The sequence below is a fragment of the Orbicella faveolata genome, unplaced genomic scaffold (assembly GCF_042242905.1).
Source record: "Orbicella faveolata isolate gen_17 unplaced genomic scaffold, um_ofav_v1 contig_34, whole genome shotgun sequence".
NCBI lineage: Eukaryota > Metazoa > Cnidaria > Anthozoa > Scleractinia > Merulinidae > Orbicella > Orbicella faveolata.
Genome location: NW_028301563.1, coordinates 16,594,168 through 16,614,485, shown reverse-complemented (window position 1 = coordinate 16,614,485; position 20,318 = coordinate 16,594,168). Strand labels below are relative to the sequence as shown.

General features: G+C 40.1%; 1 protein-coding gene across 1 annotated transcript; it reads left to right on the top strand.

The window, feature by feature from the left end:
* Positions 1 to 18,934, top strand: LOC110041556 (uncharacterized). Its single transcript, XM_020746856.2, has 11 exons — positions 1 to 1,975; positions 2,983 to 4,655; positions 5,216 to 5,264; positions 5,478 to 5,721; positions 6,411 to 6,757; positions 7,254 to 7,480; positions 8,509 to 8,798; positions 10,747 to 11,067; positions 11,595 to 11,751; positions 12,259 to 12,547; positions 13,503 to 18,934. Exons 1-11 carry the CDS (start codon positions 310 to 312, stop codon positions 13,832 to 13,834), a joined length of 5,595 nt encoding a protein of 1,864 aa, XP_020602515.2. The 5' UTR covers positions 1 to 309; the 3' UTR covers positions 13,835 to 18,934.
* Positions 18,935 to 20,318: the final 1,384 nt, after the last annotated feature.

Here is a 20,318-nt window from a genome sequence, read left to right as displayed (position 1 = left end):
TAAAAACGGTTTGACAATTCGATTTGGACTGTTAAACGAACTGATAACCGTCTTGTTTACAGTCTGTCAGACTTACGGTCTGTATATATGTATGTACCATGTAGCGTTACGGAAAACTTTCTTTCCAAGCGTAACAGTATGTCCATATGGGAAGAGAATGTTTCCTATGTCAAGTCTTGAAAAGCAGCTGATTGCACTCGCCTAAAGGCGCGAGTGCAGAGGCTGTCTGACTCTTTCTTCCCTCCGCTCAAGTGACGTCTATTTTTCCGGTTTGCGGCTCAGATATTTCGGTCAGCAGCACGATTAAACATGGCGGCAGTTATCGGTAGTCCACGACGGTTTCAAGAACTTTTTACAAACATATCTTTGAAGTTTAATCGAGCAGAATCAGAAGATGTTGTGCAGTCGTTGAAAAGGAATTATGGAGGGAAATTTGATTTGCTCGATAATCAAGACTTGTTGTCAAGTTTGCAACTTTTATTGAAGCATGGATTTGTGTCTGACAACAAACTCACCCTGATCGAAAAGTTTGTTGCGCCGAAATCGAACCAGGAAGAACAGATCAAGGAAATTATCAAGAGTTTCAAGGACTCTCGGGAGCAAGAAGTTGATTCAGAGAGGGAATTGCCAGGGCGACAAGATGAAATCAAGAAAATTACGAAAAAGCTTGAAACTAAAGGACAGTCGCTGGTTGTGAATTTGTTTGGATCGGCTGGAGTTGGTAAGACAACACTAGCAAGGAGAGTTTGTTCCGAATGGCAAGGAAGGTATTTTGTTTGTGATCTAAGAGAAGCTAAAGATATGAAGGCCATTTATCTCAACATGATGAGTTCCCTTGGACTAACTGTTCCCATCGGTTACGTTGATCAGAATTCTGTTGTTACAAAAATTCATGAGAACATTCAAGTGTTAAATCAGCCAGTTCTCTTCTTACTCGATAATGTTGAACAATTCACCGCTGGCCAAGGGAAGGAAGGCAAGAACTTGAAAACGGCTTTCGTGCAATTTCTAGTGAGTCTTTTAGAATTTGATGAGAAAGACAAGAAATTATCATTTAAACTGCTCCTAACATCCAGGACTCATTTGCAAGATGCCACAAAGGTGGACAATTTTGAAGTGAAGCCTCTTGAAAGTTCCTTTTCAGAGGAAATCCTGATTTCCAAGGGAATGGTTAATGTTAATACCCAGCAGAAGAATGAACTACTTAACATCTCCAAAGGAATACCACTTCTTTTGAAAGGTTTAGCAGCTATTTTGCGACAAGAAAGACAAGCTGCTGATGATCTCATTGCTGGGATTGAGAAAGGGAAAGGTGCCACTCCAAAGAAATCAAAATTGAGAGAAGATGCTAAGGGAAAGCCATTCAATTTTGAAGATGAAGGACTGGATATAGGCCAGTTTTCCACAATCAAAGAAATGTTCAATTCCCTTCCCACTGACAGCTTGAAAGTGTCTGCTGTATCAATTTCACTGTTCTGTGGTCCTTTCTCGATTTCCACAGCTGCTAAGATCCTTGGCATCAGCCCAGAAAATCAGGCAGAGGCTCTAGCTCAGCTGGAGGGGCTGGTAACTAGTCAAATTATTTCTGTGGTCAATGAAGAAGCAAAGGAAGTGATGTATGACATTCACCCACTTTTAAGAAAATATGCTGTCAGTATCAAGGAAGAAGCAGAATTCCACATGGCGTACTTGGAAGCCAAGGAACGATTCCATCAGCACTTTATGACAAAGATGGAAAAGATTGCAAAACTGATAGAGCCTGAGTATGTTAGAGCATTCCAACTTTTTCAGACTGACAGAGCAAACTATGAGTTTACTGTTGAGATCTCCTTGGAGCCAGAATATTTCAGTGTTCCAGGAGAGTTTCGTGAGAATGCCTTGATTGCATGTCTTTTCAATGATATGCTGACTGAAGACAAACAAATCCAGCTGTTTCATTCCTGGGCTGAGATGTGTGAAGATGATGGACGGTCAGGTAGGGGCAAGCAGTCATACCTTTATGTCGTTATGTCTCAAAATGAACAATATTGGTGATTCAATAACTTTTATTTTTAGAGACCGTTTCTAGCTACAAATATTATTTTTATTGTCATTGTGGTTGTGATTGTCATTGTTTTATTGCCATTTTAAATTATTATTTTATCATGAACAGCAAGGCATTCTTACCCCCAAGAAAAATTTATTTTATAATATAGATTGGTCTTACAAGATTCGTATAGCTAGAAGGGGTTGGTAGGTGGGAGGGATTGGGGCTCTTAAATAAAAGTGGTAGGGATCGACAGAACAGGGAATAAATTGTTTTTTACCTGATGAAATTAGCTGGTACGTGGCTCTTGCAGAGTGCTACATCCTTGAATGATTGCTTTACCTTTTAGTGGTTACGCCTGTGGCTTGTTTCGAATTTTATGCCCTAATTTCAAGTTCATCCGCTAGTTCCTTTCTTTTGATATGCTATCTACTGATTGACATCTAGAATTGAACTTAAGAGATGGTGCTCGGTAGAATAATATTTAATATTTGTAAAGGTGACGGTCTCGACTCGATACTCAATCTTTGATGGTTCCAAGAATTAATAATTGAGGTTTGAGGATCAAGTTTTCAGTTTTTAATACTTTGTATCAAGATAAACTTCCCTATCTATTGCAATATTTATATATGTTTGAACTGATGTCTTGGAAATGTAATTTTTGTATAATCCGATTTGTATCACCCTGATTACTTTAAGTATCTCCCTGATTTTCCTGTATATAGCAAAAGGTGATGGGATCACCTACATAGTAACGACTTGTATGCAGTGATCTCCAGATTCAGAAATCAGGTTTGATCAGGAGCCCTGGTTTGAGTAGTAAAGACACCAGCAAATATATGTGTACCTGCTCTAGGTTGACCTTCTTTTGAAAAAAAAAGGAAAAGAAATGAAATGACTAAGTCACTGTTTTGTTTATCATTATCTCGTCTTACATGTGTTTGGTTTGTGTACAGGATCTCTATCCCGGGCGCAGTTAAAATGCTGGGAAGCTCGACAAGTGTTAGATGTTGATGGAACTGAGCAAGCATTTAAAGTGTTGAAGGAAGCGTCCTGTTCATTAGAGAAAGTTCAGGACAAATCAAGTGCATTCTTCAGGCTTAGCAAAGGACTTCTCTTGTATTCTGAGGGGGAAACCCACTGGAGGAAAAGAGACTACAAGAAAGCACTAGAAACGTTGGAGTTATCGTTACAATTCACAGAACAACTCCTTAATGCTCATACCGATCTTGTAAGGTGTTACAATGCGATTGGAAACTGCCATTTCCACCTGCGCAAACCGGAGACAGCTCTTGACTTCTACGAAATAGCATACAACATGCAAAAGGAGTTGGCTGGTTCAGAGTACCACTTTGAAATTCCAATGTGCAAGAATCAAATCGGCACAGCGCATGAGGGTCAAGGAGACTATGAGAAGGCAGAGCAGTGGTACAGACAGGCACTGGAACTTTTGAAAGAACTCAAACTTTCAGGGTTTCATGACGAAGCTCACTTCTGTAGAAATCTTGCCAATGTTCTCATGTTTCAGAAGAAGTATCCAGAAGCAGTTGAACCTGCAGAAAGGGCTTACAACATAAGGATGAAGCTTTATGGGAATCACCCACTGACCGTGCGTAGCATTTTCCAGCGAGCAGTGCTTCAGGCCAACTTTGGAAAATTCGAGAAAGCCTTGGAATTGTTCCTTGAAGCGTGGAAAATGGAGAAGTCGCTTGGTGCAGGAAACCATAGTGAAGTATGGCGAAAGATTATTACTGGTGTTGAGGACATGTATGACGAAACGGCGAAAGGAAGAAAGATGGAACGATTCATCCCATCATTTCTTTCCAAAAAGGAACAATTTAGAAAGGATGCATTGGAATTTTGCCAGCGTTTTTGGAATGAAGAAAAACGTTCTGGGCTTTTTAGTTTCACCGATTACAACAGAGAGATAATTGATGCATTATTGTACTTGGTTCGTGACAAGAAAGATAAGAATGAAACAGAAAAAGAGGCCTTGTGGTTCTATGAAGAGATGCAGGGTGCAAGTGAGGCAGAATTTCAAGAGAAGTTTGATCAGCAAACAGATTTGAGTGTGCTTAATGAGATGCTGAAAGAAAGAAGTTTGATCTTGGACAAAGTAATTCAACTTTGCGTTAACCTTACCGAGCATGATGAGAAACTCATGAAGCACCGAAACATCAAGTTGGCGCTGTACAAAAAAGTTCTTGTGAGACCAGACTTTGTCGGCGAGAAAGACGATGGATACGACAAAGCGGCAATAAAAATCAAGGTAGAACAGCTGTACCGAAATTCTGGGGAGGAGGAATATATTCCAGAATTCCAGGAGAGTCTGTTGAGTACTTGGCAAACGCAGTGGGAAGAAGGGAAAGGTGGAGAGAAGTTGAAAGAGTTTGGTGTGGCAAGGGAAAGAACAATCACTGGAATCCTCCGGTTATGCAAGGACCTTGAGAAAGAGGAAATGTTCAGACGATATGGAAACGAAGCACTGAGCTTTTATGAGGACTTATGGGAGGTGAAGCAGGCTATGATGGAACCCTCTCAAATGAAACAGTTCCTCTTAAACGGCAAAAAGGTAGCTTCGTCTATTGGAGACCATGAAAGAGAGAACGTTTACGACAAGGCCTTACAGGTAGGTTTTCCTTACTTTATAAAGTTTGGTATATATGCAGGCTACATTTTATTCCGCTGAATCTGTAAACGGTTTTGTTTCTTAATTAGAGCATTTCTCTTGAATTATAGCTGTGCCAAGTGTAATGTTTTGTTGTCTACTGCTTCTGTACAAATGTACATGTAAGATATGCAAGATAAACCGTCTGAAGAGCGACGTTCAGACTACTCCGAGACTTTGCAATGTGCTGGTCAAGAAGGCATGGTTTAAGACTAAAAGTTGTTTTCTTGGTCATTAGAATGACTAGGGACCTAGCTTTCAGCTAAATACATGGCTAGTGTATTTTGAATTGCACCACTCTTTACTTTTTTCTTTTGTCGTCGTTGCAATAAAGCAACCGTCACTAATTAGCTAAATTCTGTAAGCTAAAAAGTGGTGTTTCTACGTAGTACCTGTCAAGGTCTTTATTGATGAATCAGGATCAATATAAACACGCTGTTTAACGAGTGAGAATGAAAAATTAAACGTTTAGTGTATTCCGCCAGTTACATACCTAACCAGTTACTTTTTGTTTTGTTCAGACCCTGGTAAGGACTGGGAAACATCCAGGGGCCACCTTGCGAACAAAAGGTAATTTATTTATGAATTCTAAAAAGTATGTTTTAGAGCCCAATATTTTGAGCCTTCAATACGACTTCTTTTCCTTAGTAAAATTATTTACTTGTTTGAGTCATTTAGATTAAATTCCTTTGCGTGGGCATGGATTATTCAAGGGTGGAGCATCTCACTATACTTTCAAGTTTATTGGATTTCTTATGTCTAGTGCTTTTTGATATTCCTTAGCCAAACAACCTACTTCTAAATCAGCTGAGGAAGAGGAAGAAGAAGAGGAGGTTGTGGTAGAATCTGAAGAGGAGATTACAGTTGGATCTGAGGAGGAGGCTGAAGACGCATCTCAAGGGGACATTGTGGTTGACTCTGGGGAAGATGTTATCGGGTCTGGAGAGGAGAGTGAATTCGAATCTGAGGACGCACCAGACTTCGGAGCTGAGGCAACTGAAACAGAAGACATTAGCTTGATCCTCGAGTAAGTTTCTTTTTGTCTGACAATATTGGATAGCCTTATTTCTGTGCACAGTTTACTTGTATATGTACGTAACTGTACGACAAGGATGTTTTTCTATCAGTGCCAAAAGCTACTGAGTTCTGCCGGACTTATCCTGGCAGTATTCGGGATGGTTGACGTATTTGAGACTAATTTAACAGCTCAGCTCCTACGAATGTCCTGTAGCTCAGTGAAATAACTCTGATCGTTCTTTGAGTAATCAATAATACATTTAACTTTGATTACAACTGATATGACGAATAGTATCGTATAAAAGAACTTGTAAATGGGCTTAAAGCTAACAATTCCGAATTTCAAATGCCCAAGAACTCACGGATAGGAATATTTTCGCTTTACTGTGGTATTTTTTGTGCAGTTAACACACTCTTGTCAGTCTTGGAGAAAATTTACTTTGATTAATTTGTATTTTAGATTCAAATTTTAGCTACCAACTACGTTTTGACATGATTTTCTAATTTAATAGTAGGTAGAGCAAAAACGTTCAACCTTGTAAAGAAGAAACCTTCAGTTTTTGGTATTTCCGATCCGTAGATCAGCGGTTCTGTTTAAAAATGTGCACCTTTCCAACTGACATATATATTGTAAAGAGCAATGCTCGACTGCAGATCATTGGCAAGACTCATTGTCAAGTTTGTTGTTGTTTTTTTCAGAGACACTGTATCTAAACAAGGCAGCCACTGGGAGCCCAAAAAGGTGGCGGCACACGTGATATTTCCACCTTATGCTGTGTCTCAGGACAGGCTGATGGCCCTCCATAAATGGAAGTCTTCAGCGTGTTCCCCTTCTCTCCAAGAAAATGAAGCCATAGTTAGCGATGTGGTTGAACTATCAACTGGCATTTCTGAAGGACTTGCATTCAATAAGGAAGTCACCTTGGCCATCTCTCACAGTGCGTCTGACCTTAAGGGATATGAGGTGGTAGTGAAGAAGTTGATCGACAAGGACACCAATGAGTGGGTGGACGTCAATGAAACAGTTGATTTTCGATCTCTGTCAGGTAAAGGCTGCTCTTGAGTAACAAGGCATGTGCCTGTAAGATCATCACCGTAGGAAAAGTAGCAGGCAGTATTTCCTGCAAAATGTTGTTTCCTAATCCATCTAAATCTTTAATCTAATTCCCTTTCGACACCTTTTCAACCTTAGTTAACTATCATTTGCTTTCATAATAGAATTAGTGAAATATCTCAGACAATTTAATACTGCACAAATTATATTTAGATAGGCAGAACGTTTTAAAAGAATTGTTTACTAAGAAAGCAGTACTTAACACCAACCAGGTGATAAGACCTGAAGCACGAAGGTTATGAGGGGGAAAATTGAGCAGAACGTGTAGTGACGAACTTTCAAAGTCATATCTTTGCGACCTTTACCATATTGTAGCTTCTTAAGACAGTTGAAAGTTTGTATTTGTACTGTTTTGAAAGATTCTGATATCTTAGTATGGTCATATTTGTGGCGTTACTAAGTGTTCGTTTACACATTATTTGTTTCAGACCTCGAGCAAGCTTATGGCAGTAATTTTCCTGACTATCTCCTTCCTGTTGCTGAGACTAAGATTACCCAGTGCTCCACTTTTGTGGTGGTTTGCCGTCTCAAGTCTTACATGTTCACCGTTACCTCTGAGTCAACAAGCCTTTCCTTGCCCGACTATCCCCTAGTCAAGGTTATCATTCCCGAAAATGCTGTTCATGCAAAAGAACAACTCCAGGTTACTGTCAAGGTACGTGTTTGTTTTTAATAAACAACTCGTGGTGAAGAACTTTCAATTAGGCTTAAGTGCAGTTAGGATTTCACCGACGACCAGCTCCCGTCTGAGAAGGCAAACGGGAACGAAAAACGCAAACATGTTTATCAGGGTCGTAGCCAGAAGAAAAAATATATGACGGACGCGATGTCCATGGATAAATTCGCTTCCTAGGTATTAAGGAGACGTTTATGATGACTACAATTAAACACAAAACAGGTATCATGCAAGGAAAAAGAGGCTGAGGCAATTGCCTCGGTTCGCCTGTTACTACCCACGGCCCTATTGAGCGCTTTTACAACTGAAACAAAGCGTTGCGTATATGTGAGGTGATATTTGTGCTCGTCCTCTTGCACACTTAGCAACTTTAGAAAAAAATGAGGAACTGCACGTAGCGTAATATTTTCTGAACAATGGCATCGTCAAGAAACCGGCAATCGTCAAAGTTGCAAACTTGTTCCTAACTTTGAACAAAGGGTATAAACTGGCGAAAATTAGCTACATGTACTCGTCCACTCGACTAAACCTATTGTATTTAGTGATATTCAGTCTATCTTACAGCGGTTACCGTTGCATTACTGTACATATATTATAGGTGTCTCGGTAAGCAGTCTGGCAAACAAAGTCCGCGTTTGAACCCAGCAGTCCGCGCCCTTCTGTGGTTACTAAAAATCATTCTACTGCTCCCTGTCTGTCTGTCTGTCTGTCTGTCTGTCTGTCTGTCTGCCTATCCGCCTGTCTACCTGTCTGTCTGGTTCAATTTTCGGTATCCATTTATACGCTTGCATGGATGGAGAGAGGCACTGTGAGATGAAAATGTCTTGTCCAAAAACGCAACTCAGTGAACCCAGCCAGGGCTCGAATCCAGACCGTTGTATCCAGAGTCCAGCACACTAACTATCCGGCCATTTGGTCTCCCGCGTATTTCGAATGACGTCTGTTAAGTAATTTGTTGCGTTTCCTGTTTTCCAGCTATTTTTATTTTTACTTATTTTTTGCGTTAGGTACAAGAGTTTCCCAGCAAAGAAATAAAACGAAAGGAAGTGTTGGCTGGGCCCATCCTTAGAATTTCGTGTGACAGAGAAGTTGAGTTTCAGGAACCGGTAACTCTTCAGCTACCTTTGTCTTTGAGAGAAAGGTCAGACTTCCCTGATTCGTCGTTGGTCCTCGCTAGGGTCTTATTTCAACAGTCTGATGGCGAACATCGTCAGTGGACTGAAATTACAGATAGCCTGGAACTTCCTCCAAGTTTTGATGGAACTGTCATTAAATTCAGTATCAGACACTTCTCAGGGTATGCTAAAGCTGCAGTTTTGTGTGTGTTATTGTGTTTATTTTACACGTGTTGGATGGTACAACTTTGTTCCCGTACCATATTTTATCGAGTAAAGGGCAAGCCTTTCTTGTGTTACTTAGGGTTACTCACTAAACACAGTCATTCGAAACTCAAACGATACGACTCGAAACGCGATACTCGACGTTTTCCAGTTTCGAGGATCGAGGATCGAGTAGAGTCATTCGAGTTGCGAGTGATTACCAGCTTATATTAGACGGTACTGCAATAATAGTGAGTTCTGACAATGGCTTGGAGTCCGACACATGTCCTATACACACATCATTGGGACGGTGTAGTACTCATGCAAAGATTATGCTCCATATGTGAGATAGATATATGAGAGTGGCAAAGGGGTGGGGGAGGGGGGTACCAACTGAATCACGCATCACGCTGAATTTTTCTATAGAACCACGCATTATGGATAATTTAATCACCAATAATTAATCACTAATCATGTTCACGTAAAAAAAAAGGTAAGCACATCGTCAATTTTACTTTCTCGACCCTAAAAGCGTCGCTAAAAAGAGAACCCTGCCGATTCAACCACAGAAAGATATTGACAAATTTTCAAACTTTTTCCCTCCGAAAATGACAATTATTGGCTAAAATAAAAGTGGTGACCCGTACGGGGAGGTTAGCCGGTGGGAATTTTCCCTCTCCAGACCACTTTCGGCAATCTCCACGCGCCTGTTTTTTCCTTTCCCTATAACACAATCGGGAACCTGTTCACAAGCCAAGTTGGCAGAGATGTTGTATACGAATGGATAAGACGTCTACGTCACTTCTGTCATGCTTTAATACACAGGCAGTATTTGTGTCAAAACTTTATCCCGGCAAATCTTCTTCTGAACGGCAACATTCTTAGGTCTGTGAATGACATAACATGGCGTTTGAATTCAGTTAGGTCTTTATGCCGACGTTCATTAAGCGGTACAAAAACGTTTTTCCTTGTTTTGTCTTCTCATTGCTTACACAGCTGTCTTCTTGCGAGGCATAAAATGACACCAAACTCTAACGTCTCTCATCGTTTCAGCTCTTTGGGACAACATTCTTTCAGACCTTTCATACGAAAGTCGGATTCGGATATGGTCTGATACACTGCCAAAAATGGTCAGTCGACAAAACGAACAAAAATTACACTGAAGCTCATAGTCCTTGTGCAAAGTTTAACTATTTTCAATTGACTTATTCCTATTGTATCACAACTGTTTGGACCAATAGTACCACAAAGATCCACGGAGATAAAAGATATATAAAGTCAAGAAAAGGACGAAAAAGATCAGAAAATGGTGTCACGTCTGCCACTTGTTTTAAGACTCTAATTGCTATTTACTTTGAATGAATGGAATCCTTCCAGTTCAAAAATCATGGAAATCTAGTTGGTAAATCACGTTTCACGTGCTAGTAAAAAAGGAAATCACACATTACGTTATGATGTTTTATCCCACGTCACGCGGCTAATTTGGTCTCAATCACGCGTCGCACTACTAATTCGGGGGCGATGACGCGTCACGCAAAAACCCTTTACCACCCTCACATATCATAGTATGTATGAAGAGATATTTATGCCAGGCTTCGCAGAACACAAAGAGAAATGCATTTATCAGTCTCGCGCTTTACTCGAAGATGCATCAAGTAGATTGGATAGGAATTAGACGTGCTCAATCTGCCAAGTTCTCACAGTGCACTCAAAACGATTCGTCCGTTCAACATTCCATTTCTCTGTTTCCTGTCATCCATTGCTAACATTCTTCATTGTTCTCGCGCATTGCTTTGTTTCTCTTACGTTTCGAAAAATAAAGAGAAAATGTTCACTGAAAGAGGGTGTAGCACCATTTTTGCATTACGTGGTGCCTTTTGCTCCCATACAAAATAATTTTTTCCTTATTTCTGTTTATGTTTACAGATTTTGGAGCTGGCTCGAGTGGTGCGCAACATCAGTCGTTCAGTTTGTAGCTGGTGATTACAACACAGAATGTGTCAGACACGCAGTAGTTTTTACTGCCTCTCTTCCAGTAGACACTCGCATTGGGTCTAAAACAGAGCTGAGCCTTTATTGCAGTCCTAATGACAAGAGAAGGGAGCTAATTGACAATGAGGATGGGCTCTTGCTGCAAGAGGAAAGTGCATGGGAATTCATGCAGCCGAATGATAAAGCCTATGTATTCCTCTCAGAAGGTGTTGTCAAACCAGTCAAACTGGAAAATGTCAGAGACTTTTTCGTCAGGTGAGGCACTGGAGCGTGAATGTCTATGGAGCGTCGGAAGATATTGACTAAAGCTAAATGTATTCAGGAGGCAGAAGTATTTGATTATGGAAACTAAACTGTATACGCTATCTGTTATTCCACAAACTTTTCCATTGTGTTGGATGAGTGTTGTAATCGCTGTTGTAAATCCAAAACGAAAACATTTGCTGTTCGGTTAATGAAACTCGATAGAGCGACCTTTAAAACTCCTCCTAGTGATCAAACAAATCAATATTTGTTAAGCTTAGTGGGTTTAGAGTTCCGTACGCTAGCATGCTTCTTTGAATAATTTTTTCCTTCTTTTTTTTTCCTTGATCTTTCCAACCTTCAGCTTAACGTTGGCAAGGTAACGGATAGTGACCTCCATGTATGTTTCTTATTGCCACTGTTGATATTAATATTCGATTATAAAAAATGGTCCAATAATACGGAACAACCTTTAAAGAACACTGCAACAGTTAAACAGTTTCTAAGCTGTCCTATTTTGACTGACGTTACTCTAACAGGTTTCAAGAACGCGGTTCCATGAAGAGAACTCTTAAAGTGTTCGTTGTCGCCCACGGAGACCTAACAGTCGAGTTTCGTAGTAGCCAACAACTGGAAGAAGAACATTTGTTGTGTAGACTGGAAATGGAACTACCTCCCCCTGCAAGAGATACAGAGGTAAAATCTCGAGAGGGTTTTTTAATGATTAACTGATCGATTGATTGATTGATGGATTGTCATGTTATATTACTATAGATCACCGATGGCGTCAAAATGTGGTAGGAACATCAGTCGCACAGTTGCCTAATGCCTCGTGTGCCACCTTTTTTTTTTCACTCCTACCACATTTCGACGTCATCTGTGATCTATTACTGAACAGACGCAAGGAAAAATGGAATTTATTTGTTAAAAATAAATACGTTTTTTAGCTAATCAGCGAGCGTTTTTTTTTTTCTCTGGGCCTATTTTCCAATTAGTTATAACTGAAGGGAGAGAGCTTGTCTCTGAGCAGTGATGACAATTTAGACATTAAACGATCATAAACTCTCCAATGTCTGCAGCCCAATTCAATTCAAGTTGATGCAATAGTTTCAGTTGGCGACCAGTACCAGTTTATGAAACATTTAACTATTGTCCTGTTAGTAAAAAGCTTTTAAACTACTGATGGCATACCTTGTTTTACAGAAAACGCCTGTAGAGTTCTTTGGTGTGCCTTTAGATGATAGTGACCTTACCGACGCCCCTTTGACGGATATGCTAGCGGCATGCAAGGGTGTCTTACAGGAAATAAACCGGGGCGACATTTATGAACGCCATAGTACGGGAAGCTCCGACCGCGCTTCGGTAACGCGTTTCTTCGAGGCTCTTGCAAGACTGCCGCCGGAGGATCAATCAAAGTGTTTCAATACAATTGTTGAATTTCTGAAAGGGAGAGGTTTAGGGTTGGAGCATGTCGCAGATCGTCTCCTTAAAGGTAAACGCAATTATTTTAGCGTGTTAAAATTGAGATGAAGATAGAAAATGCACGCAAACAATTCCGCGCGTTATTTAACCTCAAGGGAACACGAGGATGAATTAGAGAAACTTTCTTGCCATTGCGTTTCCGTGAAGGTAACACATGTTTCGGTAAGTATTCCCATTTAAGGATTCTTGTTAATCCGTCATGTATGAGGGTTTCGAGTTTTCTTTAATCGGTACATGTCTCTCACGGTCAGTAAAACATGTAAAACACAAAGTACTACTGTCACATTTTCCTCTTTGCAAAATGATTGCAAGAATGTGTGAAGTGATTACCGCATGCCGATCGTTTCAAAAGTTCGTGTCACGGCCTAACTATTTATTCCGCCTTGGCATTTTAAAACCATGACTCTATTGTATATAAAGCAAGAAAAATGCATATACCACACTATTTTACAGCTGTAGAGGTGTAGTTTGCATAGTGGACGTCACATCTCCATATACTTATGTAATATGCGCTGTTGTTGGCTGATATTTTACCGTGATTACATTTGCACATTCAAAAGGCTTCTTTTCCCAAACCTTAATGCCATAAACTTATTATCTGGTCAGACTGGTTCAGATTACTACCAACACTACCTCTTTTACTCTTTCCTCCACCATCCCCCACTTCACTTGCTCTACCTTCCCTGTGACATTCTTCCTTCTCTCTTGTTCACATCGTTCCACCGGACCTTGTCCACTTTCTCTAACATTTCCATCACTAGTTACTTCCTTGCTACCTTCCACGCTCCCGACTACACTCTCCTTATCTCCCTCGGTCACAAACTCCCTTCTCCGCCTCTCAGTTGACTCCAGCTACTTACACTTTAGCTCTAATCCAAAATATATTTTCACCAGGCTATCACGCCTAGACCTCACGTGAACAAATTAACTTATGTTGGCTGTTAATTAGCCTTTTCTCTCATCAGCGGAAGCATTGGTAAGCATTTCACCCGATGAAAACGTGTGCTCTTTGGTTGCTGAGAAATTGAAGATGGGTTCTCTATGGAAGAAACTTGCTAGCAAGTTAAAAGTCGCATGGGCTATCATGGAAAACATTCAAGAGGAAGAAAGAGGAGATGGCGAGGAATGTTGTCGTAAGTCGCTTAAACGATGGCGCGAAACCAATGGTTCACGGGCCACTGTTAGAGAACTCATGAGGTGTCTAACGGACATGGGCTATGGTATCATCAACTGGCATATAATGAAAGAACTTAACCTTGTCGTAAGAGAAAATATGCCTCAGTCAGTGAGATTATGACATCTAGATCTTTAAAAGGTATTGGTGATGGAGTTCTAATGGCATATAGTTAGAGAACGTATTCTTGGGGCAAAAAAATATACAGATATATCTATGCCTCATTCAGAAAGAGCGGGATGTGTTTAACCCTTTTAGCTCTAAATTGCAGGCTTTTCTTTTTTTCAGTTTAATGATTGGATCCCTGTATGCCATTTGATGGCTATCGATCTGTCTATCTCAAAAATCGCATCAGCAAGTAACCACTGAGAAATTGATACTTTTGACAAACGATGGTTTGAAGGAAAAGTTCAAACCTTCCATGGTTGGTGAACTATATCATATACAGGGGGAAGGTTTCCCAAGTTTATGCTTTCAATGAATAGATCAATACCGGATCATTTTGGTGCTAACAGTTTCATCAAAATCGACCAAACGTGAAGCAGAAAGTGACGTCACACTTACTCAGACACTCACTAGATCATCTTTGTGTTCTTGGGCACATAGGGCCATGCATGGTGGGCCAGCATGGTGACGTTACAAGTTCACAGGTATTTTTTTTTTGTGGCGAAAGGGTTAAGCAACATGGGCTTCGCTAAGAGTGAAGTGGCTTATCATGAGAGTACCTAATCTTTTCGTGACAGAAAATTTGCCAAGGTGAGATATGATACGACAGGCCTTTTGATAAACAAGCTCATGACTATACTTGTAATGCAAAGCTTTCCCAGGGTATACCGTGTAATATCTTACGAGTCACTTATATTTTCGCTGTATACTCACGAAACTTTCTATTTTATGACCTGCCATAGAAAACACAGTTGTCAAAACAATTAATGCGACACACGCGCAGCGTACGATGGGAACGTCGAGTGTAATAACGTGGACAATATCATGGGTGACAAATTACTCCTTAATTTTGGCTCGAAATTTCTGCGATAATTTATTGTGTCACATGTGAAATTGCAAAATTGCCATGGCAACATTTGGGGCGAAATTGCTCGATACAATTAACAAGTCAAAAAACAGCGGCTCTAGGCGTAATTTATCTCCTATGATAGTCAAAGGTAGTCAAATGGTATACTCGTGAAAATAGGAAATAATTTCACATGCGTTTTGTCAAAGTTCTCATAAAAATTTTGACAAAACGCGCGTGAAATTTTTTCCTAATTTCACCGTCACCATTATGTTATCATTAACAAGTATCCTGTATTCCGATTAGCTGTATTTTCCGGTATAAAGAAGCATATTTTAATATTCCTTCGAAACTAAGTTTCTTTAAACCTCGGATTCATACCCCCAGGGTGGTACAAGAGGGTGGGGTAGAGGGAACCCCTCTCGATTTTTGTTCTGTTAGGGCAGAGTTAAATAAAATTTACATTGATTAGATAGCCCTGAGCCTGCTCTACAAGATGATACCTTTTTTGTTGGTTATAACGCCATATGACGTCAAATGACGTCATTTGGCCCGGCATCCTGGGTCCGCCATCTTGGATTTCGTCATTTTCTTTTTAAGTCAAGAAATAAAGGGAATTAACACAAATTAAAGCCACAATGCTTAAGAAATTCATGAATTTCTGCAATTTGATGAAGAAAGCTGGAAAAAATACAGTTGATTTTTGGCCAGACCGACATGAAATTTGCTGGTTGCCATGGCAATGTCAAAAATGATAGACACACGATTTACATACCAAAATTTTCTCGGAGAATGAAGGAACAGCTACTGACAGTCTCAGCTTCTGGGGCCCGGTTCAGACGTCGAATTTTACCTGTGCCGAACCTACTACCTATTTGGGTCGACCCAAATAATAAAATTCGGCGGTTGAGTCAAACGTCGAACCTAATTTAGTCGGACCTAATTGCAAAAATAAAAGAGGCACTATTTCAAGCGACGGTTATTGCTGACCAAAATGACAGGAAAAATGCGAGAAAGACAAATTGTGGAAATGAAGAGCTTGTTTTTCTTGCGAGTGCGATCAAGGAGGGCAGAAGAAGGCGACTCCAGATGCAGTTAGCATTAAACTACTTATTTTCTCTCAAAAACATGACTGTTAACTGCCTGCTTTCCAACCTGCTACACTCACATTGTTTTTCATGAAATACGGCTGACACCGCATACAGAAGTGGTTTATGCACTTCAAGCAAGTACATTTCGTGCTCTCGAAGCAAGAGGAAGACACATCTTCTAGATCTTCCCGCCATTTTGTTCCAAAGAGATCACAACAAGCTGTGTGCGCATGAAAAAAAATAGGAAACGTGAATAACTCTGGGTAAAAATTGATTTATTTAATGTATTTGTCATGTATGCATTAGATTCGGCACATGCAAAAGTTCGACGTACGAACTGAAGTCGATCTTTTGCCGTTCTTTTCGAAAAGCCCGGTTGAATAGAACGGTAGGTCGACCCAAACACAAATCTGTCGAACCTAATAGATTCTAATTGTGCCGAATCTAATTATTAGATTCGGCACATGTAAGGTTCGACGTTTGTACTCCTTGTACGTCCGGGGGTTAAAGTACTTAAATAAATTCTATTTTCTTTGGAATATATTTGCTCCTTTATTTTTGAATATTTGCTCGCTCATTTTAACAAACCGTCTTTAGAAGTCTGTTAGCTTTTTCACATTTCAAATGTTTTATTTCTCTAAATTGTTGCATGAAAGTTCATCGTTCGAGATGCTTACCTGCAAGACCGTCTTTAAAGTAGGCTGACTAAATTTGCATTCTCTATTTCAGAAACGAGCGAAAAATCTGGGGCGAGTTTCATCTCGCAGTTGCTTGTGGGGTGGCTACCAGGGAACAAAATTTTTGTTTTTTAACTTTTTGTCTCTACATAGTAACAGTTCACAAGCGACTAAGACATAAGACTCGCTCCTGATTTCCGCTCGGTTCTAAAGTGGCGAATGTTGGAGAGGTCTGAGTCCGACGCGCCAATTTATTTTGCGCCCAATAAAATATGCCAAGAAATCTTCGACAGATTTTAAAACACCTACAAAGTCCAGTCCCAAAACTGGATTAGAATATTTTTGTTTCGTTCTGTTTTTTAATAGTTTTGAATTTATATTAAATTATCATATGATTTTATTCTCCACATCAGGACTTAGCGTCTTGCCAATTTTGACCTGCAACCTGCTTTATCAAATAAATTATGTATGTAGGTAGGTAGGTAGGTAGGTAGGTAGGTAGGTAGGTAGGTAGGTAGGTAGGTATGTATGTTTAAAAAACAAAACAAAACAAAACAAAACAAAAAGGCAAATTGTGTATATTAACAGAATGTTGTATTTTTGCCGTGGGAAAAAAAGTTATGAGGAGTTACTAATTTAGTTTTAATTTAATTATTCACTCGAACGAAAACTTTCAAGTCCAAAGTGAGTTTTTATTCTCCTAAGAGTTGAAATGTTGGCGTAGTTTAATATTCAGCTCTATAAGCTTTAATTTAATTTTATTGTGGAGCTTGTGAGTTAAAAAAAGGTTAATTAGTTGCCAGCATGACAGACAGATTTCAAGTACAACAGTGGACGTTCGTCGATCAATATTCGTGGGTAGCCGTCGGGTTTTACTCTCCGACATCATAGATTTTTAATACTTGCCAGCTCATAGAGTTTTGGCGGCAATCAGTTTCAGCGTTTGCTGTTATGTAACCTCGAAGTGAGCAATAACAGCACGTTTTGCTGAGTTTAGGTAGTTCAAGTTCCCTAATATATATTGGCACAGAACGTCCTAAACTGCTCAGGGAATTCCCTAATTTGACTCTAAATGCTTTAGAAAGATCGACAGAAATTAGACACGCTCGTTTTTCGACCTTTCTGGGTCATGCAGTCTTGTTCCCTTGAAATATATGTCTGGATTTATGAAAACGGTGTTAAAGGCAGCATCAAGTGTTTTTTGATTTATTTGTTTTTTTAATGTTTTTTTTTTCTGCTTTTGCTATGACAGCAGCTTGTAAATCTTACCTAGCATGAAATGTAGAATCTCCTTGCCGCATGTTTCATTTATTTAGGTATTTTTTTCATTATTTATCAACCCCCCCCCCCCCCTTTTTCAATTTGCGTTAAGTTTAGCCCAGGCTACACTCGTCTGAATTCAGTTCGCGCGGTGACTCTGACAAGGAGCGACTGATTAGCGTTCTGTATTTGCTGTCTAAAGGAAGTCTGCCCGAGGACATCATTAAGTCCAATGAAGGCCCAAGTCCAACGATTTGCTAGTAAGCGTCGTGCATTATCGTAGGTGAGGCGGGCCTGAGGCGATGTGTAAACTGTACGAATCACATTTAGTCCCGTAACAGTAGGCTGTTTGCCCTGTGGCGATAATGTTGTGCTTGCTTTAGACAGCAAAAATCTTTGGCCACATCAATTTAGGGCTCAGACGTGCAATGGACTAGACATTTCTAGCTGCTGTTGGCGTCATTTACTCTGAACTTTGATGTAGCTAAAGACTTTTGTATTTGGTCTGGAAGTGTGACTTCCGCGCTCGACAAAATTGAAGTACATCCAGGACATTGCTATTCGCGAGCAAAACATGGCCACGAGGAGAGAGAAGAACATGAGTTCAAGCGCTGATCGTGAGTAGAATTTCCTTGTTTTATCAATTGTAGGCGTTCTCGGCTTAGCTAAGTATCAGAACTGTCTGTGATTCGCTAGCGCGGAAGAAATTTATTTGCGTGGTTTCCGGGCGATAATTGACGCAACGACAACATGTTGAGTGTTCGCTTACTGCTAACTATCCAGGTGATCTGGTGACGTCATTGCGCGAGACTGGAGAGAAAATTTTATTGCCGTATCCCATAAGGCAGCCCGCGCGTAGTCGTGAGTTTGTATTGGAATGATGGCGGTCACTGCCAGAGCGAGTGTTGATGCTTTTCAGAATTATTTTGTCTTGTCTTATACCGCGCTTGGAACTCGGAATTGTGCTGTTAATATGAGAAGTGTTGATTTGGACAGTTGGGAAGTGTCTTTCGACGATGAATCTTTTCTACACTTGGATGGAAGTGATTTGAGTACTTGAATCGCACAACATGTAGCGCTGGCCGCATCGCATTGTAAGCTTGAAAATCACTTGGTGTTTTACTTCAATTTGCTTTTAATAGTGTACTTTCTATACAGTATTAAAGGAACTGCATTCCATCGATCTCTCGTTTGCTTTTATTTAGTCATTCATTTTATTATTGTCGTATGTCGGCCACAGCACTAGTTCGGTCGACCATTCGATCAAACGCCCTCCAACTCAGTAAAGAAAAAAATTTAATAGTCTGAATGGCACACGCCAGGAATTGCTAGAAAAGATTGGCCTGACCTTTAATAAATTTGGAGAGGTAGTTGTAGGCTTTGTTGACATTGAGAATTACCAGGAGCCATAATCGGGGACGGAGACCGTAAGCGCGCGCCATTTCTAGTATTGGGGTGGTCCCCATGATATGGGACAATAATTCTATTTTTAGAACAAATTGCGTCATCGCCTGCGGAACACGCGCGTACATGCTGCGAGGATTTCTGCTGATGTCGCGCAGGGGAAATGGCGTCCGAAATTCCCGAAATTCTTCATGTTTTTGGCCCAGAACTCAACGCGTTTACGTCTGTTGGAATTTGGTCAATTAAGTATTTTCGTCGTAAGCTGCTCCAGTTTGACTGAAGTAAGACAGTGTCGAATTTAGGTATGTTCCGCTTTAAGCTTAGATATATATCGCTGACCAAGTTGTGTTCCGACGGATGCTTCTTTTACATGAGCTGTACATTACTCCACTTTAAATTTCACATATGTTGAAGATTGACAGCTTTTCCATTACACAGCAAAAAACTAGCTGGATATATTTAGATATAGCAGAGCTTCAGGACTTCATAGTTTCCTAGCTCCTCTTGCCACTCGCTTGCGAGGAATTTGCCAGTCTATCGCGACCGAAAAGTAAAACAAAATTTGCTAGTTTGAGTTTCGCCTGAATTGTAAGCAACGCTTGATGTTTCATCAAGGCCCAATAACTTTACGTCCGTAGATACTGCTCAGTTTTATTCGTGTAAAATCCAGTAAATTCTCTGTTGTCGATGAACGAGAGCGCCCGCCGATGTGTGTTTTGTACAGTCAGTAAACATGACAAATTGTACTTCCGCCGCACTTTCGTGTGAAGGCGTACATCGAACTCAAACAATAACTCTGTAGTTTTTAAATATGTTTAAGATTGATAAGTGTTACATATTAAAAGCTAAGCTGAAAATATGCGAATAAGGCAGAAATAATCAGCAAAGTATGAGATGTACGATGACGCTTTCTTTAATCAACTTCGAATAACGATTTCGATTTTGTTGATCGAGTTATCAAAACTCCTTGTCTATTTTCATTTTCGCAGTGTAAAACTTCACTATGCTTATGTTGAAGAAACACACATGATGTTAGTAGCCTTTTTTGCGTTCGTGAAATTTGTTGCAGCATCTCAGCACAAAAGATAACGAAAGAAATCTTTGTCAAGAATTGTTGGCAATTGAAAACACCGACTCGGACTTGAAAGTGCGCGAGCTGCACT